This window comes from Xylona heveae, assembly GCF_001619985.1.
Source record: "Xylona heveae TC161 unplaced genomic scaffold L228scaffold_2, whole genome shotgun sequence".
NCBI classification, from domain to species: Eukaryota; Fungi; Ascomycota; class Xylonomycetes; order Xylonales; family Xylonaceae; genus Xylona; species Xylona heveae.
In genome coordinates this window covers 2,427,723-2,451,603 of record NW_017264194.1, presented here as the reverse complement: position 1 = coordinate 2,451,603, position 23,881 = coordinate 2,427,723, and the positions used below count along the sequence as shown (strand labels likewise).

The following is a 23,881-nucleotide window of genomic DNA, read 5'->3' as shown; positions in this document are numbered from 1 at the left end:
GGATTGGTGGGGGCGTTATCATCTTGCCAGGGGTTCGGATCGGAAAGGGTTCAACTATCGGGGCCGGCTCGATTGTAACGAGGGTGAGTCACCTCTTCTGCGATACCTCTTGCCTTTTCTCCTCCAAGTTCCAAGGAATTACAAAAACTCGGCGTACTAACCCTTCACTCACAGGACGTACCCCGCTTTACCATCGTCGCGGGTAACCCAGCACGCGTCCTCCGCGGCATCTATGGTAATGACCAGAGATGAATCATGGCGCCTCTTAAATAACGGACCCATGAGGGGAAATATGTGCAGTGCGCGCATGGCTCGATCTTGCGTTGACGCGACTTGCTTGCTTGCTATAACATGGAGCACCGACAGTCAGCTGTTTTCTGACTCGTTGCTCATTGTTCCCTTTTTCTATTTTACTTTGCCTTGTTCTATTGGATTATTGCACTTGCTAAATCTACGCTGAAACTCAGCTTCGGGCTGCTCGTTCCACTGGTCCGTTCTGTCCAAGCAAGGTGGAGAGTACTTGGATCGGATCTAGGAAGCGATGGCGGAAAAGCTTTGCTACTGCTGTTGCTAATTTCTTGGCAATTTGGCATCGATATTGTGATTGAGGATATACATTTGCTGTGGATTTATATGGGCTATTCATTTTGTACTTGAACAGTACCGTGCTGGAGCTTACGGGTTTTTATTTTATTTTATTCTCATGCCGGGTATTTTCTCTTCTATCGTATGAATCAAATCGCTAGCAGAGACGGGAGAATGGCTTGATGGGTACATGGCTATGGGCAAATAAGGCAATAGGGCATGCGGATAATCGGAATGATCTGGAAGTACATATGATTGAAGCAAATTTCAGCACGTTCCATGGTAAATATCTGCTTGATTTTCATGTGTCATTGATGCAAATATCATAGGCGTAGGATTACGTGATACACTCAGTAATGAGATGGGTTTTGTCGAACGGCGATGGCAAAAATCACTATAGGACAGTCTAAATTGATCAACCGGCTTTTGCTTTTGCTGAGGTTGAGGTATCATTCTGCTTCCGAAATTGTTGTCGCTGAGACATGGCCACGCTCGATTGCTCGGCCAGGGGTCTCTAGGCTTTTCTGCCCCACAATCATGTGGCTGCTCGTCCCGTGTTCGGCTCAAGGGAGCGAAGACCTCGGGGTTTAGCGCCAACCTTGCTTCCTCGGGTTGGCGATTGTTATAGCGCGCGGTTCAAGGGCATGCTGATAGAGTAACAGGGTAAACGCTGAATTTGGCCGATGTTATCCTCAGCTTTGCTTACTTGGTAGAAAGGAAAAGCGGGAATTGAAACAGAGAGAGAGGGCTTAATTGCATTCAGCGCTTACCTCGGTAACTCTTTACAATTATAATTCAACGTCACGGTTCGAAGTGAGCAAAGAAGTTTAGTTGTAAGAACTGCATGACGTTCCGCCCGCCCTCCCCCGGGGGAGGCGCCTTGCAGATACTCCGCAAAAAGTAGACGGACTCATTGTAACTTCCCCCCTAAGGATGAACGCGTGATTAATTGCTCGAACTAGCTTAGCTAAAATACCTGACTATGGGATAAACGATAGCTCGCTATGACCACCACCAGCACGGAGATTGCTTATGCTTTTTTTTTCCTTCTGGGAAAATAAACAGCGCACTCTACCAAGAAGAACATCATTTGTTATCCAGCGCTTTCCGATTACTTTTCGATGCACGTCGTCATGGCATGAACGGAGGGAGGAAGCTAACAGATGACGAAGAGTTGTTAAACAAAATGAGCCATCAATGCGCCATTGCTCTGTCCCAGTTTTCTTCATTCTTCTTTGTGCGCACTTCAACCGTGGAGGCCCCTTGGCCTTGATGGATTTGCAATGAAGGCGTTGTTCAGACTCTGATTTGCTATTGCACATGAATAATAATCCTACGCGATGGCTACTAGAAGCTCTCATTGTACAATGCAGTCTCTGCGCCGATGCTGCCCGGCTCCCAAATTTCGTTCCAGGAGGGTGTTAATAACTGCGCCAATGCAGCAGCAGCAACAGCAAAGAATGGCATCATCCAATGCCAGTTCACCTCGTACAGCACTCTTCTTTCCAGGTATGTTAGCAAAACCGAGATATATGTATCATATTGCCGCACAGCGTTAACGGTGTACACCATTCAGGCCAAGGCGTGCAACGAGTAGGCATGGCCAACGACTGGCTTGCAGCCTTTCCCGGCACGGCCAGACCCTTTCTCGACGAAACCGACGAGATTCTACGCGTGCCTCTTTCCAAGATTATATCCGAGGGCCCCAACTCCACCCTGACTGCGACGGAAAACTCACAGCCCGCCATCATGGCGACCTCCGTCATGATTCTACGGATCCTCGAAAACGAATTCGGCTTCAAGACCGCAGACAGGGTAGACGTGACACTGGGCCACTCACTGGGTGAATTTGCAGCTCTAGTTGCCGGCGGCTACCTGCGCTACGACGACGCTCTCAAGATGGTGCGCACGCGTGGCGAAGTCATGGCGAAATGCTCGCGCCAGGCCTGTCGCGAAGGCGGGAGCGAGTACGGCATGGTCGCGCTGGTGTGCGAGCCCGACCGGCTCGAGAACCTCATTGAAGCGATCCACGAATTCCTGGGCAGCGCCTCGACCGGCTCGAAACAGGACGCGGCAGACGAGGTGCCCCCCATTCAGCAGGTCCTGATTGCGAATATCAATTCCAAGAACCAGCTCGTGCTCAGCGGCAGCATCGAGCGCATCAATACCCTCTTGACACACCTGCGGCAGTTCGCGGGCCATGACCCCCGCGCGGTCCGCCTGCATAGCGATAGTCCGTTCCATAGCCCGCTCATGAAGCCCGCGGCAGATGTGATGCGCAAGATTCTAAACCCTAAGGGTAGTGGTAGTGGTGGCAGCAAGGAAAAGGAAAAGGAAAGGGAAAAGGAGGTTGTGGCTTTCCCGGGTAAAATGCCCTGTATAAGTAATGTCACGGCCAGACCGTTTCGGTCAAAAGAGGAACTAAAGGACTTGCTTGCGCGCTCGTGCGTGGAGACCGTCCTCTGGTGGGACTCGATCAAGTATCTGGACCAGGAAGATAAAGTGCGCAGGTGGATTGGGATCGGACCTGGGAAAGTCGGACGAAATCTTGTTGGCAAAGAGGTCGGCATGCGCGGTAAGGATACGGTCAAAGGTGGCGGGGTGTGGGGAATCAGCCACCCCCGGGACATTGATGAGATGCTTAAAGGGCTAAAGGATACGGATAATGCTAGGACTGAGTAGTTCTTTTTTTTTTTTTATTATTATCTATCTACCTTATCTCTCTATCTATTTATTTATTTATTTCCTTTTGGTAGTGCTCTCAGTGTGCTCCTGCTCACCCTCGTCAATTCCCCTATATTATACAAGTTCGTGACAATGGAAAATATACAAGATGAATTGAATGAATCTCGATTGTGGAATTGCCCGCTATGGCAGATGTTCGTATGTCCTGTTGAAGATGTCGATCTGTTTTTCTACCTCCCCTGGGCTGTCGATAGGACGCTAAGTTGGATCGATATCAGTGTATAATCAGCGTGATACAGCGTAAAGATAGTCACCAGAAACATTTTGAAAGCCATACTTTGATATCCTCAGCGTTTTTAACATTCCATATCTAGTAAGTCAATTGGGATATCTTATATATATATGTATATACTATCACACTTCTTTCTCAAGACCTATACTGCAGAACTTCTCTTCTTCTACAATAATCTCATCGTCTTGTTGAGCCTTGTACTCCTTCCCGTTCATGTCTTCCATGCTCCTCGTCCATTTTCTCCTGTCTCCTGGCTTTGACGCCCTCGACGCCTTGTCCCCAGGTGCCTGCCTTGGGACCCCACTTGATCATTCCCCATGCATGTGTCCATGAGAAGCGCGGCGGGGGTTCAGGATGTGTGCGGAAGGGACTTGATTGGGTTTCTGCTTCGGGTTCTGCTTCTGACTCGATCCTGCTCGGGGAAGAAACAGGCTTGACATCTTCTTCTGCGGTCACAGCATCATGCGTCGTCGGATCATCCGTCAGAACCGTCGGACTCGTCATCGACGCAGTCCCTTCCCATCGTGATCTGACCTCCTTGTGCACGGGTGTCCACCAATTACCACCATCAGCTTGGCCATCCAAGTGATGATGATGTCCCCCACGGCTCCACCACCTGGAGCTGCACATTTCCCATAATCTGCTCTGGGCGCGCTTATATGCGAAGCGTTCGTCTTCGCCGGTGAATTGGCCCGTTAGAGCAAAGTTTGGTGCTGCTGCCGCTGCCGCTGATGACGATCCGTTCGTCCTGTCGCCGACCGCCAGATGGTGAGGGACGCCGGCATTGTTCTGGCCGACGACTACGCGATCTATAGGACCGAAATCTGCATCTTCGTCTGCGAGAACAGATCGCCGTAGGTGCCGAGGGGGTATTGTAAGATGACTATGGTTATCGGGCTTGGAAAATAGAGAAAAGGAGAATCGAGAGGCGGAAGAAGAAGTCGAAGAATCCGAGGAGGGAGAAGAGAAATAAGACAGTGAGGAAGAAGAGGAGGAAGAGGAGGACGGAGAAAGATCCGAGGAGACGTTTGGCCGAAAAGGTTCAGTGAGGTCCTGATGGATTTCGGCAAATGTTTCGGGATGTACGGCGTCCAGAGATTCGACGGCCTCGTGTGCGGACGTCTGTGCGGCTCCCTCTGTTCTTGGGTGGGATGCTTCTTCTGGCGATGAAGCGGTTGTGTGAGAATTGGTGCCAGGAATAGTTTCTGGGAAGAAAATATCATCTGGCCCGGCTGCTGCGCGGATGAGTAGTTTACATTTTGCCTCGTACAGTGCGTCGAGCAAAGTAATCAGTCGTCGCGCTTCGTTGCATAGGGACAAGGTCAAGAGGGGAACGTCAGTCAGGATAAATGTATGGTATGTCGATGCCAGAGTGATGTAGTCTGCTGGACCGAGAGCAGCGCTGCATAGCTCCGGAAAATCAAATAGTGCAATGCCATTGTATGTGCGTGGTACAGGGACGGTGCGGCCATACACGCGGATCGAAGATGGCGTCCAGGAAGGAATAGAATCCGAGGGATTTGTGGACGCGAGGGTATGAGAAACAGCATTCTGCCATGGTTGTGACTGGACCTCGTCTTGTCCTGTCTGGGATTTTGCGACTCCGAGAAGTTGGTCAGGGGTCGAGGACTCCAAGGAAGAGACGCTGCTGATGTTGGAGCTGGGGCTGGCGCTTGACGGGGTGATAAAATAATACTTTGGTAAAACAGCCGCAGCACTTGAATTCTTCGTCTTTTCCTTTTCTGCAGGAGATTCTGAGGATTTTATGCCAACGCCTTCACCGTTACCACTACCGCTACCATGACCAGCAGCAGCAGCAACAGCCTCGACAGCATTCGGATGCAAACGTTCAGAGGCCGTTGCATTCCCCAGCGCCTCCAGTTCATCCTCCGCTTCTTTCCTTCGCCAGTCTCTTGCGCCATCCATATTCCAGCTCTCGCATCGCGCATTCAAGAGTTCAACGAACTCCGCCATTTCTCCCTTTCCGGGAAACATGCCCTCGCTGCGTCCGGCTCTTCTGCCCCATCCAAATGCACCGCGGCCGCGACCGAAAAACGAAGACGACATCATTGGAGGCGGCGCAAATTCTACACCAGCAGCTTTGGCGAGTTCCTCGGGCATGCGGTTACTCGTCGCCACAAGCACGCCGCCAAGTTGGAAGAAGCATGTTAAGAGATTCGACATGATTTTCGACGCAGTCCGATCCGGTATTTGGAACTCGTCTAGAAACAAGATCGGCGAGGTGGAAATCATATCCCTAGCTAGCCAGAGAAGCGAATATTCCTGTGCACCCAGAGCAGTTGCAGGGACATTTGAGTGCGAAGATATGCTAGACAGGGAGCGGATTTGTCGCAGCTCCTCTAATCGCGCAATCGTCTCTAGCATGAATGTATTGAAATGCCATCTGCGCTTCTTTTTGCTAGGTAAAGAGTCGGCAAGCAAGTCGATTAGCATGCTTTTCCCAGTGCCCACTTCGCCGTGGAGTAGAAGCCCTCTGGGCGATTGTAATTGCATGGCAGCTTCATGGCTGGTCAAGCTTCGCGTGAGGGCAAGAGTATCGTGCCGCTCCTTGTGCGCCAGGAGCGACGAGAATAGCCCTGTGCGCTGTCGCGCAGGGGCTGATGAAGATGAGGTGTGGTCATCATTGCTCCTAGGGCCAATTCGTTGGCTGATTTGCTCTAATCGCCGCCAGTACTCAATCTCTGGTTCATAGTCCTTGAGTCGAAAGTAGAGTTTCTGAAGATGAATTGCGAGCCGGTGTTGGGCTGGGTCGGGATCGATACGTTTTGTTGCCACCAGCGCCCTGTAGAGGACTAGAGGATTGGTGATGGTAAGCCCGGTGGATGGCGGGATTGAGGGCATATGGGTTGTTCGTGGGGACGTAGTTTGGACATTCTGATAGGGTTATGTGGAGGGTCTTCGCTGTAGGTTGTCAATGTCATCATAGGTTAGCCTTATATTAGGTAATATGTTCCTTGAGCTCTACAGCCCTTCAAATCTACGAGCGATTAAAGTCGGGATAATTCACATGAATTAAGAAGAGAAGTAGGATTTAAGCAGATTTTTCAAAATTGATTTTCCGAATTATGATACATTGGAGTCTGGGGAGTCTCCGTCCTTCCATGTGGTGTTCGTTGACATGGGCGAGTTTCTTCAAAGTGCACATATGCGCTGAGGACTACCCTGCGCAAAGTAGCTTCACTCAACCGCCCTAAGATTTCTCTCCGTATGGAATATTTACAGGTCCAGCCCTTAACCTGGACATATTTATGGGTATCATGTATGAAGCAACAACGCCAGGCGTATTCCGGTCCTGTCCTCTATAAAGCTGGATCGTCGACTATTCCAGTTCCCGTTATCTGCCCTTGGGCGAGATTATAGAAGGATCCGATGCTTCGGGATGTGTTTTCACCGGCAAGGGCACGGGATTCTTCTTCAGAAAATTTTCTGGCCCTCTCAACTAGATGTGAATCATTCGGATTCGCATCCAAGCCCCTTTCCCTCCTTTATATATTTGTGACTCCCGGCGCCCATGCATCTCCAATTCGCCTCATATCATCGATAAATCTCTTGCTCGTAATCTGCGACGATTTTAAGAGCGGGTTGTTCGCAATCTCCAGCGGGGTATGATCGTCAGGGCTGTAAAATGGATTTTGTAGAAGTCGTATATACGCAGTTTGGATCGCGCGGAAAGCCTAAACATGTCAGCGGGGTGCAGCACACGAGCAAATATGCAAATCTCTTCCATACAGGCTTCAAGTCCGCCCCACGCAACCCGGTAACCGCAGTCCCACTCGATATCTCGCCCGGCACAGGTCTTCCCTCCATATCAACGACAATAATAAATTTGATCCCAGTATTCGTTAACCAGCCATACATGGCTAGTCTCTCATCAACCGCTTGCAGCAATCCCAGGTCTTGATCGACGGTCTTGTTGAGCGCTCGAATCTCGAAGATGTCGATACATGAGGAGAGCAGAAAGGAGAATTTGAGTCGGTCTTTGGAGTGCGGCGGAAAGAGAGATATATGGAGAGGATTGTTCTATGTCTTATTCAGTCATGCCATCTCATCTAAAAAGCTGTCATGGAAGCATTGCGTATGAAGCTCCATGGATGCTAAGAAGGCTCATAGCTTCACTTACGTGCTTTCCAATGATGCCTATACAGGCGATTGATGGAGTCGCCATCTTCAGCAGTCGAGCTGAATTGGATTCGCTTGGTATCTCAGTGATTCCTGGCAAGCAGGGTTTCTCTGGGAAAGGGCGCCGTCACCTCAGAGTTTAGTAGTGTAAGGTAGCTTAGGGTTTGACGGGTATAGCTGTAACATGCCACGCCAGGCGTCAAGCTAAAGATGAGTGACAAGTTACAGTATAGCGAGGGAGGTACCTGCAGTTACAGTGATGAATCAACAGAGTGGATTGTATCGACCCCCGTAGCGCCAATCAAAGTGGGCGGGATTTCGGTTGCTAAGAAAGCTCGTCCCGAACGCTTTACCGCACTGTAGGACTGTAAGTCGTAGCATCATCCATCCCCAACTATCCAGTAACTTCGCACTAACTAAACCCCATAATTCGCCCCCCCCCCGGATTGTCAACCGCCAGGACCCATCCACATCTCCACCTTTGATCCGCTGATTCTATCATTGTCCCTCAATTCTCTTGAGTCTCTTAATTATCGAGAGATAGAGAAAGGGGATTTAAGTCTGTTCGACGATACATAAACATGTCTCTCGCAACAAGATCATTAGCTCTACGCGGTATGCTCTCCCGGTTACGACACGGCTACGGGTATCTATCCACAATAACCAGACGCTAATGGCCCCAACCCCACAGCTCGACCCGCCACAGCTCTCCTTCCATTGCGCGCTGCTGGAAATGCAGCATTTATCTCCAATTCGACATCAAGACCCGATTCTGCTGCACACATCTCTAAACCCGGCGATGTCGTCGGGAATCCGCCTCCTCCGCCATCCATGGGCGTGGTGAAGAAGGAGCGCAGAGAAGTCCCCTTGCCGAGCCAAGAGCAAAAGAAGGGTGCTATGCAATATGCTTTGTATGTGATAGCTCCTCTATGCAATTGCTATTTATGTCCCATTTGGTCATTCTGAGTCTGCAGCCAATTCTACAAAGGAATTAGGGACGTATTTGATGCTAATTTCTCAATAACTATATAGAACAACACTGGATCAAATTGCCAACTGGGCCCGCCAAAGCTCCCTATGGCCAATGACATTCGGATTGGCATGTTGCGCTATTGAAATGATGCATCTGTCTACGCCGCGCTACGACCAAGATCGAATGGGTATCATTTTCCGTGCCTCGCCACGGCAGTCGGACGTGATGATTGTTGCGGGCACGCTGACGAACAAGATGGCGCCTGCGCTGAGACAAGTGTACGATCAGATGCCCGACCCCCGATGGGTGATCAGCATGGGCAGCTGCGCCAACGGTGGTGGATACTATCACTATAGTTATTCGGTGACAAGAGGCTGTGATCGCATCGTGCCGGTGGATATTTATGTACCTGGGTGTAAGCAATTTCTCCTCTTATCAGAAAATTATCTGGCCCCAAGGCTAACGTCCCCCGTTAGGCCCTCCTACATCTGAAGCACTCATGTACGGCATTTTCCAGCTGCAGAAGAAGATGCGCCACACCAAAATTACCCGGATGTGGTACAGAAAGTAAATTGTATTCGATATGCTATGATACGAAGAATGATATGGTTGGAACTGGCTCAGAACGGTAGGACGGCAGGACATACGGGTACATTTTCGTGGAATACGGTTTATCAGGTTTCGTTATATTCTGCAAATTCATGTCCAGGCTCGTACGCGGTATTTTATTTCTTTAACTCGTGCATAGATCTGCTATTGAACAATGACATCGACATTAAATTGGAACATTTTCTGGTTTCTATTGTGCGTCGTGCTGGATTGCATGTCAACCGAATGCAATCGCATCAACACGAGACACGTTCAAAAGGAAAATCTTCTGAAAAGATTCATGGATTTCATTATCCATCATGCTCTTGTTATGCCCCTAAAGTAAATACCTGCTTTCTTTATCTGGGTCATACAATGCTAGGATTGGTACAGCGCAGAACAGCATCTTAAGGTTCTCAAAGGCGTGCTGGCATTCTTCGGTCCAATTCCATGGTTTGTCCTTTCGTGTCAGTTTAGTGAGTGGTGCTGCTATTTCAGAGAAGCTCTTGATGAATTTCCGTTAAAAGTTGGCAAATCCTAGGAATTCTTGCACGTCCTTCACCTTGCGAGGCGTCTCCCATTCTTTAACTGCAGCGTAGACTGTAGTCAGAAACCGAGCCTGAACCATCTCCTTTAGTTATTCTCCTTTGGCATAGGCCGCTTGATAATTGCGAGCATGGCCTGGTGCCTTCGGTATATCTCATATCCGTAACGAGAGGGCAGAGGATCGTAAGCAACACGTATATTGAACGTCTTCCTCCCCATTCTCCGTCAGTGTTAGGCACGAAGAAGTTGCTTGTACTGCCGGCAATGAAGGCCAGCAATCACCGAAGAATGTATCCGCGAAAAAACTTAGAGGAGAGCACTCTCTCCTCTATTTGAGTTAAATCGCGTCTCCAAAACTCCATCGACACGGGAATAAGAAAAAGGTAGAGTAAATGAAATTGTTGACTTACCTTTTTATAGTCATTTATGTGAGCTTGTATTGCTTCATGTAACTCCGCAACAAATTCACATTTCCCAGAAAACATTCTTTGGGAAGATTCGGGAGAGCCGCTGAGACACTTTCCATGATATAAGTAGACTGTAGGGCTATCCGATTCCCAGCAATTGGCAAATTGCAATCTTCTCAGCCTCGTCCTTGTCCGCTTCAAATTTCCTAGTTTGTACAATGTATGTGTAAATAAAATCCCGATTCCCGCCTGTAGTCCAGGATTCCAGGATTCCAAGCTGCTGCTTTTGGAAGGCGGGATAAGACTTTAAGTTCTTTACGTTGAGCCTCCCTCCTATGCGAGACTGCGGAGTCTCTGGAGTAGGCAGGAGGTTGTTCGAATTGTTGATTCCAATTTCAGCCTATAACTCCGAAGTCAGTCATTAGTATGAATTGAATGAAATGGGGAATTAACTGAAACTTACCATTTGAGTTCGATCTCCTAGACGTTTTCTGAGATTTAACTAAAAAGTATTTAATTGTGGTAAACGTCAATTGGGATTCAACTAGATCTTGTTCGAAGCATCAGGCAAAAAATATCGCCGAGCTTAAATCGATTGCATTGTCGCAGCTGAATATTCGGAGATGTGGAAACATAGCTGATAAAGCCCGATGGAGTTATATGAAGTTTTTATACTTTCGTGGCCAAAGCGAAATTTATATATATACCCACATTGAGCGGAGCAAAAGAAGACTTTTTCGAATGCCGAAAACAGATGTCGAGACGGCGAAAATTGTGGGAATCGAAGAATTCGGGCCCAGAAAGGTAATTTTAAAAGGAAAAGAACCAACGAGCGAAAGGAAGGAAGGAAGGAAGGAAGGAAGAAGAAAAAGGCAAACCATTTTCTGGTCACTTCCTCCCATAATCTCTGTCGCTCCTTTCCTGTTCAGTATAATGGATGAGGTGGTGGATAAAAAGTAACAACGAAACAGAATGGCAATATATATATCTTCTCTGGGAGACGATTTGGCATGTGGGTGTATAAGTTAATATTGCATATTGCCCACCTCGCAACAGTTAACAAGGCTATTAACTCGACAGCTATCTGACTTCAATAATAGTAAATAATAATATTGAATTGTACTAAAGTAGAGATCTTACTTGCGTTTTGATCCTACACTTCATCATGGGTCAGTGAAACCTCGGCTGCTCGGACACGATGGGTAATTTTATTCATGCGGAATTGCATGTCAACCACGTACAATCACATTAATAAGAGTCGTGTTTATGGTGAAGACTTTTGGAAAAGATTAATGATTTTCATTATTCATCATGCGCTCGTTACACCATTAAGTAAATAGTCATAAACTGAACCTGATCCCTATCCATGCCTTTATTACTTTTTTATGATTCCTCGCAGAACATTTATCCGTTGACAACGACACCGCCGTTGGGGTGCAGAGACTGGCCCGAGATCATGCTGCTGTCACTGCTAGCAAGGAACACGAAGCAGGTGGCAATCTCACTGGGCTGGCCAGGGCGGCCCATGGGAGAAGTGAACTGGTCCTGAGCCTCCTTGGTCATAGTCGCCGGGATCAGAGGAGTCCAGACTATCGTCAATGTTAGTGCTCAATTCTAATAGGCTTGATAGTCACATGGAGCGGGGTACATACCAGGTCCAGGGCAGATGGCATTGACGCGAATGCCCTGTCCGACATATTGGTTTGAGAGGCCGCGAGTGAAGGAGATGATGGCGCCCTTGGTCGAAGTGTAGTCGAGCAAGTCGGGGCGACCAATGTACGCGTTGACAGAGGCATTGTTGATAATAGTGTCGCCGGCCTTCAGGTGCGGGATAGCGTACTTAGAGAGATAGAAATAAGGGTGGATGTTTGTGTTGAAGGTGTCTACCCATTGATCCCTGTAAACAAGAAACATTAGCAACAATAATCTTACAGGATTCTCTCAACGTGTTGGGCAAGATTTAGACATACTCGGTGAGATCAGTAATCTTTTGAATCATGGTTTGGGTCGCAGCATTGTTGACGACAATGTTAATGCCACCCATCTTCTCAAGCGCCACATCGACAATGTGCTTGCAGTTCTCCTTCTGTCTGACGTCCGTGGAGAGAAGGTAGCATTTTCCACCGTGCTGCTCAACCCGCTTTTGGGTCTCCTGTGCATCGGTCTCTTCTTCGGGCAAGTAAGCAATCAAGCTATCAGCGCCCTCCATGGCGAACAAAATCGCGACCGCACGGCCAATGCCTGAGTCTCCGCCAGTGATGATAGCCTTCTTGCCCTGCAGCTTGCCAGCGGCCTTGTACTTGGCGTAGCCGCCATCTTCACCCGGAACGTGCGTTGAGGTGGGCTTGGGGCCCTGGATCTCGGATTGCAGGCCCGGAAGCTGCTGGTGCTGGATGGGCACCTCATGTCCTAATTAGATGAGTCAGTTATCATGCAATATTTAATCAACTATCAATGAGCACCGTCAAGAGAAGGGGAAAGAGCTCATACCGGCCTGGAACTGAGAGACTTCGCTCTTGGCGTTCTTGATGACGTTCTTTGCGGCTTCCATTGTTTTTGATGGTCTTGAAAGCTTAAATTGAAAATAGAGATAATTCACAGAATTTAAGGTACAGAAGTAAAGAAATCGAAGACTGTGACAAAGGAGAGGGTTGCCGTTGCTTAAGTATGCCCAGCATACGCTATTACAGTGGTTTAATGTTTTGGCCCGTCGTACTGGCGTAGCGATGATATCACCAATACACCATCGTGGCCAGACAAGACTATTACCGAGCGATAGGTAAAAGTGACGTCCCCAGTAACAAGGGCTAATTGTCCGTCACTAGTTGAATGATTGCCAATCAAGTGTTATAAAATTGCCTATTTCTCGGTGAGGTTGCGGTTGATATGTCTATCATTCGGCAAAATCTTTGGCATTACCGTACTTTAAAATCCCATCTTGATTGTGTATTTGGGCGTATTGGCATTCTGCCAGAAATGCATATCTGCCATGCTGCCCCACGCTAGGACCAACATCTTATCTGATCAATCGACGTGGAGAAGCATTTCATCACAGTAACGTCGTGGGCCACAATTATTCTTCAATTACTCGTACAGTACATACGGCATGTGTAATGTAGACCTAGGTGCTTCTCGAAAGTTACTTTTGTATCGTAGGTACCTTAGTCAGCTATTGAGCGGCGAGGTTGTATGCAATGATACTGGAGATGATCAGTCATTTCCAATTTTGTTATTAAAATTTAAACCTCGACAATTTAAAGCATTAAGTGGTTTTCAACCTGTTCTCGAAGATTATGCTATTGATAATGTATATGTCTATATTGTCGCTTGAGACGATCACCTCGATATGTAATTGTCCTTTAGTTGCTACGTGATCACTCCGCTAGTGAGTGAAACCATTTCTATTTCCAATATCGTTGATAGATATTCAAATTTCCTCCGAAAATATCCGTTTTAATCAATGAAAAGAAAATGCGTCTCGAAATATCATATTTTCTTTTCTAAGTCTCTCCAATTCCTCTAGGAGGACTAAAGCTTATATTCTTATTTTTTGCGAGCGGGAATAACAAGGGATTTAAATAATAATAGAAAGAGACAGGAAACAATATCTCGCAGAGCCAATGTAATTGATGGCGTTTTGACACCCATCTTAGGATTCAAACTACGAGTGTGGTGGAGAGACATGTAAATGGTTTGGAAGCTCAAACAGTTCACGAAGCAATGTATGCAATTGATCATTTGTGTCGAGAATCATCAGTGGCACCTGAGCAAATAAATTCAAGCCCCGCACTCTGCTACTGAATGTCAATACATTAAATCAATAACAAGGAAAAAAAAACAAATGGTATTACTCTAAAGATGTGCAGCCCGTAACGTATGAAATTTTTTCCAATTCCGTCTCACAACGGCGCTCTACGCCGCATTTCATGCCTTTTTCTCAATCTCGCGCACTCCTGCTTCACCCTTTTGGATTGCTCTCTCCCACACTCTGGCTACCTTATCTTCGGCTGTTTCCCGTACACGCGCCCAGTCGATCGCCTGTACTCTTTTCACGGCATTCTCAAGTTCAGAGTTCCATCGGTCCTTGGCCGTCTCGACCAGACTTGCCCGTTCTTGGTGGGCACCTGCAGGTGCCACAGCAGGCGGAGGGTGAACAATTGAGTCCAAAATTGCGGTCTGTTGTCTGATTAGGGCAGATTGGTATGCCCGGTTGCGCTGGTGAATGTTCACACTGAGGTAGAGGATTCCGGACGTCAGCGTCGCTGAAGAGACCTGTGGCGCATTAGTATAGAGAACGTTTGTCTCGATAGAATTGAAGTATATCCCCTTCATGCCTCTCATAGGCAATATAGTAAGATGGAGAAATGGGAATAAACACGTACAAATGCCGTGGCGAAGCCCATTATGACAGTGGAAGAAAGACGGGAATTCTCTGCTTAAGCGATGATTATGCTGCGATTGATAGACAGGCACAGACTTTTAATTGTTATTTCGAGCGGGATGACACTGATTTAAATAGACTGGCAATGGGTATCAAGAAAACCCCGGAGGGCGGTTCATTCGGCGTTGCGCGAGTTTCTCAGGCAAAAGAATCAAAAAAGGGTCCTATCGGTCTGGATCCCGATTTGGTGGAGGAGAGCAGGGTAACCCCCACGCCTTCAGCCCTCTGTCATTGGACTGTGACTGTCAGCCCCAATACATCCCACGTTCAAGGAAACCCCATGGGGAAAAGGCGTGACAGGATGCCAAGCTGCAGGTTGCCCTAATCCGGTCGGCACCTTGCTATCTATTGAAAACGGCAGGGATATTTATCATCTCAATTGCCCCCCCCTGAGGTATATTTATGGATAACTTCCTGTTCGGATCATGACGGCGAACTCTAATACGAGTGGAGCACCTCGGTCTCAGCTTCATAAGGATGAATATGACGGGAGACCGTATCGCTCGCATTTACGTCCAGCTTGTCTTTCATGCCGTCGAAGAAAGTCCCGTTGCAAAACGAACCCTGCTGCTGAAGTGTGTGTCATGTGTCAGGTCCATGGTACAGAATGCATCTTTCCAAACACTCATTCCTGCGTGGACAGACATTTACGCAGAACCCGGAAAACGAATAATCGGGCTAAAACTGTTGACAACCCCGAACAGGAAAATATAGAACTGAATTCTAATGTCAATGATGGGACCGAGGCCGCTGCAGATTTATCACTGTTGCCTTCTTATGAGGGGACGAATCCCCGCGCCATAAACACGTCCAGGTCTCCTACCAGCCCTGTTCATCTTATGGATAATGAAAATAATGCAAATAGACATTTGTTGTCAAATTTCACCAGTTCATTTGCAGGTGCTGAAGAGGAAGACTCCCATATCATCGGACCTGCTATGGCCGTTGATAGTGAGATCTTGGAGAACTATCTTTCGACTGTTCTTGATAACGGGAGTACCTTGCGCATGATTCGGACTTCATCAAAGTCTAATACTTCAAGTCAACATGCAAGACCGACTATGTTTACGACTGCCCGAAGACGTCCGCTAGGTCTATTAAAGAACCAAAATCCCACTTCAAACAAGTGCGAAATGGTTGAGAAACTCGTAGAACCACATCTTCAGGATCTCGTGGATCTGTAAGTAATACAGGGTCTGAATTTTAGGAGCCTTTGTTACTAAAGTTCTGTCTTCCAGCTATTTTGGAAAGGTTAATATATGCTTTCCTCTTCTCGATGAGCGATCCTTTAAGAAACTCTTTTCAGAGAACAAAGAGAAGATATCGCCTGCTTTGTTGTCAAACTTGTACACAAATAGCATGATCTATTGGCGGCATTCCCCCTTGCTTTCCCGCGACCGCTGCCCTGATATTCGCTTCTGTTGGCTGCAGTCTTGCGAAGCATTGCATTCAGAATTGTTTCTGTCTCCTGGGACATCTGCAATCATAACAATACTCCTAAACATTGGCGGACGACCGAGTACGTCAGTATTCGGCAATGCAGGCTTGCTTGGGACTGCGGTTGCATTGTCCCATGCGTTAGGTCTCAATCGTGACCCTACTGAATGGGACATATCTTCGTTGGAAAAGCGGCTGAGGATCCGGATCTGGTGGGCACTAGTAATCCATGATAGGTGGTATGTGTTTTATTATTCTCATCTAGCTTGTCGGGATTAAAGGCTAAATATTCACAAAGGTACAGCTTGGCGTATGGTACGCCTCCTCAAATCCATAGGTCACAGCACGATGTGCCAATACCTACAATTAGAGATTTGTGCACGGCAAATACTTCGTCGGCTGAACGCTTGGCTGCCTCAGTTTTTATATCCCTTACCACTCTCACCGAAGTTTTGGGCCGCTATTTAGAATACCTCTACGACCTTGAGAAAGATCAGAGGAAGGCGAGGGAAATCACTCCTTCTACGTTGGAGCTTCTTCTCAGCCATTGGGAGCGGTCTTTGGATGCTGTTGTTTGCAAAATAGTGCTTCATGGATATGATCTTGATGCGCCTGGTGCAGCCAACTTGCGACTTGCATATCTAGCGACGAGGTTGCTTCTTCGAAGAATTCAACTGGATCTCGACAAGCAAGTGCAGGGGGTAGACGAGGAGGCAATAACGCATCGATACATCCAGGCTGAGAAAGCTGCAGAGGATATTGTGCATTTTGCGCAAGCCCTGAATGAGAATCATTTGACAGGGTTTTGGATCCCCACCAGTGCATTCTCGTTGACATCGGCAACTACTTTGTTGCTGAGGAGCGCTCTTAGGGCCAAAAACTTTGGCCCGGGTGGCCCGCTTGCGATTGCTAAGGATATGATTTGCACCTTGCAGTCCCATCACCGGAAGTTTGGCTGGGACCTCGCTGATAATTGTCTCGGGCAGTATGCCGATATCATTGAGAAAATATGCCCTCCAAACGGCGATGTCTACGAACCTTCGTTGCCTGATTTCGAACAGCTGATGATGTTTGACTTTCCAGGGCTGGATGACCTATTTCCGAATATCTGGGACTTTCCGGGAATATGAGTTCTGACCTTACTTGGATGTGCTACTCAATATATGCGCCGAGCTCCTCTCGGGGTGATACGATTGACCTACCACGGGAATACGAGTTTCTGAATAGTTTCGGCAAAGTACTTTCTCAGGCAGCAAAAATTTCCTTCTACCCTCAATCATTGCAGTGATCGGAAAAAGGAAATATATCAGGGTCTAAGCACACATAAAAATTTCCGGAAACCAAACTGCCCTATATCATGTGGTGGCAGGTCGGTATTGTACCGTTAACGCTATCTATGGTAGATTTCATTTGGCAGGGAAACTTATGGAACTCCTCTGGTCTAGTTCTGCATTCAAAACGGACGTTGAAAACTGCAAGTCTTTAGTATGCTTGGACAACACCTTTGAGTCCAATGGATAAGCTTGCCGCGGCGAATGTTTGACTCCTATCGATAACGAAGATACCACTGACCGCCATCCCCGAACTATACCATCTATAGTTTAGTTTGGGGTAGTTTGCCGCGGCCAACATGCAGTGCCATATCGGCCCCTCGGGCCCTGATAAGGTTTCCCGCGGTAAAGTCTCGACCACAGCTTGTATAAATACTATGGTCAAGAGGCATATTCACCATTATTGAAGCAGAACATTTCAAAGACTTTTTTGATTACAGAAAGACGAATTATAAATCTCTCGTTCCTCATTTGTGAACTAAAATCATGGCGCCATCATTCGAACCTCTACTTCCATCGGCCAAACAGTCCGCGACAGCCATCTCGGAAAGACCACCATTGTATGCGGAAGCAGACCAAAACAAATTGGAGAAGAAGGTGGAAAAATATCTCGCCAATTACGGTACCAAATTCCAGAAAGATGTCATCACAGGTACCCACGGACTATACGTATTTACCGCGAACGGGCACAAGGTTCTCGATTGGACCTCCGGCCAAATGTCATGCCTGATCGGCCACGGCCATCCAGAAATCGTCAAAGTGATTGCCGACCATGCACTTTACCTTGACCATCTCTTCTCAGGCATGGTCTCACCGCCAGTCATAAACCTCGCCGAACGGCTAGTTACGAACCTTCCTTCAGGGCTGGACAAAGCCTTCTTTCTAAGCACTGGCGGCGAAAGCAATGAAGCCGCAATCAAGTTGGCCAAAGTCTTCACGGGAAAATTCGAAATCGTTGGCCTCGGCGCCAGCTGGCACGGCGTCACAGCCCAAGCTCTTGGGGCACAATATCACTTTGGTCGCAAGGGCCAAGGCCCCATGATGCCAGGAATGCACATGCTTCCACAGCCCAACGCCTATCGATCCGTCTTTCGCAAGCCCGACGGCTCCTACGACTGGGAGACTGAACTAGACTACGGCTGGAACTTAATTGACGCTGCATCGTGCGGCTCCCTTGCCGCCTGCATTGTCGAATGCATCCAGTCCTCTGCCGGCATGCACGTTCTTCCTCCCGGATACCTCAAGGCATTAAAACAGCATTGCGAAAAGCGAGGCATGCTTTTGATCGTCGACGAGGCCCAAACCGGCGTCTGCCGCGCCGGAGACTTCATGGCCATTAACCACGAAGACGTGGTGCCCGACATCCTTACACTCAGCAAAACCCTGGGAAACGGCCTGCCCCTGAGTGCCGTCATTACCAGTGACCACATCGCCACCACCGCCGCAGAGAGAGATTACTGCTTCTACACCACTCACGTCAATGACCCTCTACCTGCAGCAGTAGGCGACAAGGTGCTCGAGATTGTCCTCCGAGACAATCTTGTCCAAAATTCACGAGAGATTGGCGCCGCCCTGCACGCCGGACTGAACCGCCTCAAGGAGAGATATGCCTGTATCGGCGACGTCCGAGGTCGCGGGCTCATGGCCGGCGTCGAAATCGTGGCCGACCGCTCGACTAAGAAACCTGCCCTGGAGCTCGCGCGGCGCATTGGTGATCGCGCGTACGAGCTCGGCTTGTGGGCGAATCTGAGCAGCCATGCTAGCTTTGGAGGCGTCTTTAGAATAGCGCCCCCGATTACGATTACGAGAGATGTCCTCGACCGTGGTCTGAAAATTCTCGAGGAGGCTTTTGCGTCGACGCCCGGTTCGATGCCGCTGTACTAGAAGTTTGAGTATCTGGTGACTACGTTATTCCGAGGATGTAACGTATTAACATAACCTTGAAAGCTACTTGGAGTAAATTTTATTTTATTATTTATTTTATTTTTATTTTTATTGCTTTTTTCTCTTCTAGCGATAAAATATACTGGTATCAGCTTTGGACATTATTTGTAATAGATATTTGACAAAAGATTTGACATTTTTCTGCAACTTCTGGAGAAAAATGGGAATATTATAGCATGACCACATGAAAACATGGCGAAGAGTTTTCTAAATTAGCCAATTCAAAGACTCATGTGTCTTCTGATCTGGTGTTCCGTACTTGTCATTTTTTCCTCGTAGAATCCGTAGGGTCCAAGAATACCATGTGAGAGAGAAAAGTGTATGCTTCCAAGGACAATACTGTAGAAATACGTCGAAATGGTGAGAAATAATGCCTCTTTCTGTGCCCACCTGTACCTGACGAATCGAGGTATGCCAGATACCCCCGTCATTCGGAAGAAGAAAAGGAAAAATGCCAATGTCAAGAAGAAGAAATAAAACATGACGTGATACCAAAAGAGAAACAGAAACAAAGCCGCCAAGATATATGCCCCGTGAGGAATGATAATAGGTGTCTCTATCAACGCCAATGCAATGCGACATGCGATGCAAAAACTCCAGATGATGAACTTTTTGCCAATCCAGAACACAGATAGGAAAAAGGAACAGGGGAAGGGAAAAAAAAAGAAAAAAATATCAATGACGAGACAAGATGCCCTCTTCGAAACTATTTCGCCGTCCCCAGTTTCTGGGCTGCCGCTTCAAAAAGGCGCCCACGGCACCGAGATAGCCCTCGTGGCGGAGGAAGTATGGCTTCTTTTGGCCCTTGGACCAGAACTTGATGGCGTACGAAAGAGTCGCCATGGTTTGTCGGTGGCCGCGGATAAAAGAGCCGCCGAAATAAATGTTTTCCAGATTATGCTTTTCGGACTGGAGATAGGCGATTTGGCCGATGTTATTGCTGAGCGGGGAAAAGTCAGTATTTGGGTAAGATGAAGAGGAATTATCGGGGGAAATGGAAAGGGTGGGGGAAAAAATTAAATGGGCGAAAATTGGAAAGCAAAAGGGGGAGAAAAGGAGAAGGGAACTCACCTGATTGCATAAAGCAAGCTTCGGCTTATATCTTCGGCCTTGAAACCACCTGAACCGCGCGGCTGATTGCCATTGATTCCATTTTCCTGCGCCGAGTCTCCTCCATCTCCGTTGACCAATTGTTCCGAGTCCGAGGACTCCTGCTCCATTCCCTTTTTCTGCTTGAAGACCTTACCGAAACTGCTGGCAATGGTTGTGCTCTTCAAGCCAATCTTTCCGTAGTCTGTGCCGTAAATGTCGCCGACAAGCATGTCAACAGCGGCGTTATCTCCTCGCTCGGCCATGCCCAGCATCTCATCAAAAGTCTTGGCTCCCGTGAGCAGAGATAATAGACCCCATAGTGTTCCTCCGCCCAGCGAGGTTCCCCCGATACGCTCGTACTGTGTCGGGCCCGAGACCTTGATCATGGACACACCTGAACCGATATTGACCAGAAGATACGGATAGACGTCATGTCGAGCTTCGAAGAAGTGCATCGGTTCCTCGGGTTCGTTCTCGCTGTAGGTGAAGACCTCCATGGGTATTTCTGTGATGAAAAAGTCGAGACCTAGACAAACGGACAAAAAACAATTTTCGTTAGGATTTGTTTGGAAAGAAGTAGGGCTTGCATCGCATCGGTTTTCGGAGAGAGAACAAACCAATTATTAGACATTCCATTTCATCTTCGCGGAGGACTTCGACACCGAGCGCTTCACGGATCTTTTCGTAATATTTGAAAGCGCCTCCTCCTGTAGCCATGACACAGAGTGCCCCAGGGATTGATCCGTTCAGCTTTTGTTGTTTCATTTTCAACTGTCTCATAAATTCGATACATGAGTCTATCTGTTCGGTCTCGAATTTGAGAAAGTTCAAACGGCCGCCTTGATCTGGGGAATTGGGTTCTCGGGAAAAGTAGACCAGTTTTGCAAGAGAGCCGCCAATCTATACCGAATGTTAGATTGAAGCGTAAAATAATGAGTTCTTTCGAATACGTACGTCTACCGCAATGTGACTCACGACGGCGGTGTGATTCGGGAGACGGATATTCTTGGTCTCGTGTTGCGCTCCATCTTCGGGATATTCGCTGGGACTGCTCGGCTCCTCATCAATGATGAAAGCGCCTTGCACGTTGATTTTGACCGCACCGGGGTGTGTAATAGTTGAATCAATATCAGACGTATTGGCCCGATTGGGCCGACAGCGCAAGACGCTGTCTGCCATGCTGAAAGATTGGACGAAGAATTGCCCCTCCAAATATTATATTGGCACGACGGCCGTCGCACGGAAATGGTCGCCTCGCAGACAAAAAGGATTGGCTAAAGCCCAGTTTCGGAAAAAAAGGAGCAAGGGCCGTATTTGAGTTGATGCTGAATGATACGAACGGGACAAATTCAGGGACTCGCGCAGTGTGGAGTTGACTCGCTCAACGACTCAACCTATGGTGGGGCACCAGCGGCCGACTCTCGTAGGATCCGCGTGGTCGGTGGCCGATTACTGAGTATCTCCGCCTCCTTGACGACGATCACTTGCAACTCGAATCGGTTGCTTAGTGATGATGGTGGAACAATATTATGGACTCTTCAAAGTGTGATTTTTATTTTCTGACAAACGTAGGTTCCCCGAACCTGCTGACTCCTCTTTTAAATGAGGAGGCAACGGAAATCCTTACTCTGTGCGCAGGAACCGTTCATCCGGCGATCCGAGGTTGGAGGGATAGTAAATACGTCGTAGAGCACAGAACGGTCCCTCAAATCAACTCAACAATGGTGGTCTGACCGGACTAATACTGACAAGATTGTGACTCTTAAGAGGGTCAATGCATTTATGACATTGCTTGAAAGACAGATCGCTCCCAAGCTTGACTGTGCCCTAATCTCAAAATTTCTCAATTATCCTCTTACTGTTCATCCTTTGATCCACTGAAACCGTTCATTTGATTGTATATTCTGCAGAGGCACTGGATTAAGTTTCTTTTCCTCACTTGCCTCTGATAAGACATAAATAATACCATAAAGAAAAAGAATTCATGCCCCAAGTTGTATAGTCAAACACTCGGTATTCACGAACCTCTGCGGTCACCAGAAGTTGCGTTGTTGGGACTGCTAGTCTTGCCAAATTACAGTTAAGGCTATTACAGATCCTCGCTGAAACTTGATATTGTAGCTGAGATATGTAACTAAATGTAGTGAGGGTATCAGTAACTTATAGTGAAGCACCTTGAAGAAACAACGAGGCAAGGGCCGCTTAAAGTTCGGTAAGATTTTTTCAGTCAAGGTCGCTCTAGTTCACCGTAATAATATACGGACAAATCCAATCATCAACTTTCCTGTGCCAAACTGCCAAGTAGATTTCCAGATCAATTGTGACGCCAAGCCCAATCGCCTCTTGCATTGTCGGGTCCGAAAGCTTTTCTTGTTCGATGCACTAATTCTTTGATTGAGGACTCGGAATCTCTTGCCAAGTGACACGCCGACTACATTTTACTACGTTCAATCTCCACCAGTCCTCAAACCACCATGGCCGGAGGAGCAGCAAAATACAGGCACTTGAGCCGCAAGTCTTCGCACCGTCAGGCTCTCTTACGAAACCTTGTTACATCTCTCTTCGAACACGAGACCATCTCGACGACATGGCCCAAAGCCAAGGAAGCCCAGCGGCTCGCCGACAAGTTGATTACCATGGGAAAGAAGAACACTGAGGCATCGAGACGGAATGCGACAAGTATTTTCTATGTAGGTCATCTTCCGCTCTCCGGGTCTCATATGATATTGTTGGAGCCCGATACTTATGGACAGCACCAACAAATTTTTGAGGATGTCCAAGATGTCAGGAGGGCGCGCTAACGGATTGAATTGCAGAAACCCGTCGAATTGATTCCTAAACTCTTTGGTCCTCTCCGCGAACGATATGCCAACCGTGACGGAGGATACACACGCGTACTCCGTATTGAGCCCCTGAAGGACGACCAAGCGCCCTCTGCTATTCTGGAGCTCGTCGACGGACCAAAGGACATGCGATTTGCCATGACGGCGAAGACCCTGGCGCGGGTACGGGCTGATAATAAAGAAGTCAATGAAATCACGGCGACGAATATCAGAAAGGTGACGAGATTCCGGAAGAACGGTGAGGAGGCGCTAGAGAAGATGGTCCGCAAGTTTGAGCAGATGGGTGTCAACAAGGAGAAGCCTTAGGGTGCTCAATCAACACACAGGAGGACAGGGAGAAAGATTTAAATCTTATTTTCGATGCTCTGGTGAGAACTGACGCAGTCACATCAGTTCCAGTTCTCGCCTTGATTGTGTAAAGTTTATTCGTTTCCGTCTCAGCATCTGGAGTTATGGGCATATGAAGATTTCTATGTATATTATTTATTGAACAGTTGACCAGAAAATGATTCTATTTTCACGGAGCAGTTCTTGATAAGAGAGCAGTATAAGAGGTACAAACGTGGATATCACCCGA

The 23,881-nt window shown here is 47.8% G+C and overlaps 11 protein-coding genes across 11 annotated transcripts; 5 read left to right on the top strand and 6 right to left on the bottom strand.

Moving 5' to 3' along the window:
- Positions 1-2,021: 2,021 nt before the first annotated feature.
- Positions 2,022-3,267, top strand: L228DRAFT_266068 (malonyl CoA-acyl carrier protein transacylase; the record flags this gene model as incomplete). The annotated part of the gene is made up of 2 exons (XM_018334806.1): positions 2,022-2,094; positions 2,162-3,267. 2 exons carry the CDS (start codon positions 2,022-2,024, stop codon positions 3,265-3,267), a joined length of 1,179 nt encoding a protein of 392 aa, XP_018191163.1.
- Positions 3,268-3,618: 351 nt separating this feature from the next.
- L228DRAFT_244477 (hypothetical protein) lies at positions 3,619-6,454 on the bottom strand. The gene has a single exon (XM_018331932.1). It carries the CDS (start codon positions 6,422-6,424, stop codon positions 3,740-3,742), a length of 2,685 nt encoding a protein of 894 aa, XP_018191162.1. The 5' UTR covers positions 6,425-6,454; the 3' UTR covers positions 3,619-3,739.
- Positions 6,455-6,639: 185 nt separating this feature from the next.
- On the bottom strand, positions 6,640-7,863 carry L228DRAFT_280832 (Sedlin). Its single transcript, XM_018335834.1, has 3 exons — positions 7,704-7,863; positions 7,313-7,603; positions 6,640-7,257 (listed from the first exon to the last, which is right to left on the bottom strand). The coding sequence occupies exons 1-3, from the start codon at positions 7,746-7,748 to the stop codon at positions 7,069-7,071; spliced, it is 525 nt and encodes a 174-aa protein (XP_018191161.1). The 5' UTR covers positions 7,749-7,863; the 3' UTR covers positions 6,640-7,068.
- A 239-nt stretch (positions 7,864-8,102) lies between these two features.
- On the top strand, positions 8,103-9,342 carry L228DRAFT_79716 (NADH-quinone oxidoreductase). Its single transcript, XM_018336867.1, has 4 exons — positions 8,103-8,317; positions 8,394-8,613; positions 8,735-9,090; positions 9,152-9,342. Exons 1-4 carry the CDS (start codon positions 8,284-8,286, stop codon positions 9,244-9,246), a joined length of 705 nt encoding a protein of 234 aa, XP_018191160.1. The 5' UTR covers positions 8,103-8,283; the 3' UTR covers positions 9,247-9,342.
- A 2,184-nt stretch (positions 9,343-11,526) lies between these two features.
- Positions 11,527-13,075, bottom strand: L228DRAFT_280830 (NAD(P)-binding protein). The gene is made up of 4 exons (XM_018335833.1): positions 12,707-13,075; positions 12,187-12,625; positions 11,869-12,113; positions 11,527-11,805 (listed from the first exon to the last, which is right to left on the bottom strand). Exons 1-4 carry the CDS (start codon positions 12,765-12,767, stop codon positions 11,621-11,623), a joined length of 930 nt encoding a protein of 309 aa, XP_018191159.1. The 5' UTR covers positions 12,768-13,075; the 3' UTR covers positions 11,527-11,620.
- An 881-nt stretch (positions 13,076-13,956) lies between these two features.
- On the bottom strand, positions 13,957-14,798 carry L228DRAFT_244472 (hypothetical protein). Its single transcript, XM_018331931.1, has 2 exons — positions 14,599-14,798; positions 13,957-14,488 (listed from the first exon to the last, which is right to left on the bottom strand). Exons 1-2 carry the CDS (start codon positions 14,617-14,619, stop codon positions 14,141-14,143), a joined length of 369 nt encoding a protein of 122 aa, XP_018191158.1. The 5' UTR covers positions 14,620-14,798; the 3' UTR covers positions 13,957-14,140.
- Positions 14,799-15,140: 342 nt separating this feature from the next.
- Positions 15,141-17,224, top strand: L228DRAFT_266062 (hypothetical protein; the record flags this gene model as incomplete). Its single annotated transcript, XM_018334805.1, has 4 exons — positions 15,141-15,232; positions 15,301-15,837; positions 15,896-16,333; positions 16,393-17,224. 4 exons carry the CDS (start codon positions 15,141-15,143, stop codon positions 17,222-17,224), a joined length of 1,899 nt encoding a protein of 632 aa, XP_018191157.1.
- Positions 17,225-17,911: 687 nt separating this feature from the next.
- L228DRAFT_208315 (2,2-dialkylglycine decarboxylase) lies at positions 17,912-19,309 on the top strand (the record flags this gene model as incomplete). Its single annotated transcript, XM_018329755.1, has 1 exon — positions 17,912-19,309. One exon carries the CDS (start codon positions 17,912-17,914, stop codon positions 19,307-19,309), a length of 1,398 nt encoding a protein of 465 aa, XP_018191156.1.
- A 140-nt stretch (positions 19,310-19,449) lies between these two features.
- On the bottom strand, positions 19,450-19,947 carry L228DRAFT_79656 (hypothetical protein). The gene has a single exon (XM_018336866.1). It carries the CDS (start codon positions 19,849-19,851, stop codon positions 19,591-19,593), a length of 261 nt encoding a protein of 86 aa, XP_018191155.1. The 5' UTR covers positions 19,852-19,947; the 3' UTR covers positions 19,450-19,590.
- Positions 19,948-20,044: 97 nt separating this feature from the next.
- Positions 20,045-21,640, bottom strand: L228DRAFT_266060 (pantothenate kinase-like protein; the record flags this gene model as incomplete). Its single annotated transcript, XM_018334804.1, has 4 exons — positions 20,045-20,309; positions 20,441-20,987; positions 21,079-21,361; positions 21,416-21,640. The coding sequence occupies 4 exons, from the start codon at positions 21,638-21,640 to the stop codon at positions 20,045-20,047; spliced, it is 1,320 nt and encodes a 439-aa protein (XP_018191154.1).
- Positions 21,641-22,772: 1,132 nt separating this feature from the next.
- L228DRAFT_244467 (50S ribosomal protein L17) lies at positions 22,773-23,881 on the top strand. Its single transcript, XM_018331930.1, has 2 exons — positions 22,773-23,151; positions 23,278-23,881. The coding sequence occupies exons 1-2, from the start codon at positions 22,936-22,938 to the stop codon at positions 23,608-23,610; spliced, it is 549 nt and encodes a 182-aa protein (XP_018191153.1). The 5' UTR covers positions 22,773-22,935; the 3' UTR covers positions 23,611-23,881.

Coding starts and splice junctions, on each gene's coding strand:
- L228DRAFT_244467 (XM_018331930.1), top strand. CDS start 22,936: ATGGCCGGAGGAGCAGCAAAATACAGGCACTTGAGCCGCAAGTCTTCG. Junction 23,152..23,277: donor ATGCGACAAGTATTTTCTAT/GTAGGTCATCTT, acceptor ATTGAATTGCAG/AAACCCGTCGAATTGATTCC.
- L228DRAFT_244472 (XM_018331931.1), bottom strand. CDS start 14,619: ATGGGCTTCGCCACGGCATTT. Junction 14,489..14,598: donor TGGGCTTCGCCACGGCATTT/GTACGTGTTTAT, acceptor AATGCGCCACAG/GTCTCTTCAGCGACGCTGAC.
- L228DRAFT_79656 (XM_018336866.1), bottom strand. CDS start 19,851: ATGTTTTATTTCTTCTTCTTGACATTGGCATTTTTCCTTTTCTTCTTC.
- L228DRAFT_280832 (XM_018335834.1), bottom strand. CDS start 7,748: ATGGCGACTCCATCAATCGCCTGTATAGGCATCATTGGAAAGCAC. Junction 7,604..7,703: donor TAGGCATCATTGGAAAGCAC/GTAAGTGAAGCT, acceptor AATAAGACATAG/AACAATCCTCTCCATATATC. Junction 7,258..7,312: donor GTGGGGCGGACTTGAAGCCT/GTATGGAAGAGA, acceptor TGACATGTTTAG/GCTTTCCGCGCGATCCAAAC.
- L228DRAFT_244477 (XM_018331932.1), bottom strand. CDS start 6,424: ATGCCCTCAATCCCGCCATCCACCGGGCTTACCATCACCAATCCTCTA.
- L228DRAFT_280830 (XM_018335833.1), bottom strand. CDS start 12,767: ATGGAAGCCGCAAAGAACGTCATCAAGAACGCCAAGAGCGAAGTCTCT. Junction 12,114..12,186: donor AAGATTACTGATCTCACCGA/GTATGTCTAAAT, acceptor TCTTGTTTACAG/GGATCAATGGGTAGACACCT. Junction 11,806..11,868: donor TGCCATCTGCCCTGGACCTG/GTATGTACCCCG, acceptor CATTGACGATAG/TCTGGACTCCTCTGATCCCG.
- L228DRAFT_79716 (XM_018336867.1), top strand. CDS start 8,284: ATGTCTCTCGCAACAAGATCATTAGCTCTACGCG. Junction 8,318..8,393: donor AAGATCATTAGCTCTACGCG/GTATGCTCTCCC, acceptor CCAACCCCACAG/CTCGACCCGCCACAGCTCTC. Junction 9,091..9,151: donor GGATATTTATGTACCTGGGT/GTAAGCAATTTC, acceptor GTCCCCCGTTAG/GCCCTCCTACATCTGAAGCA.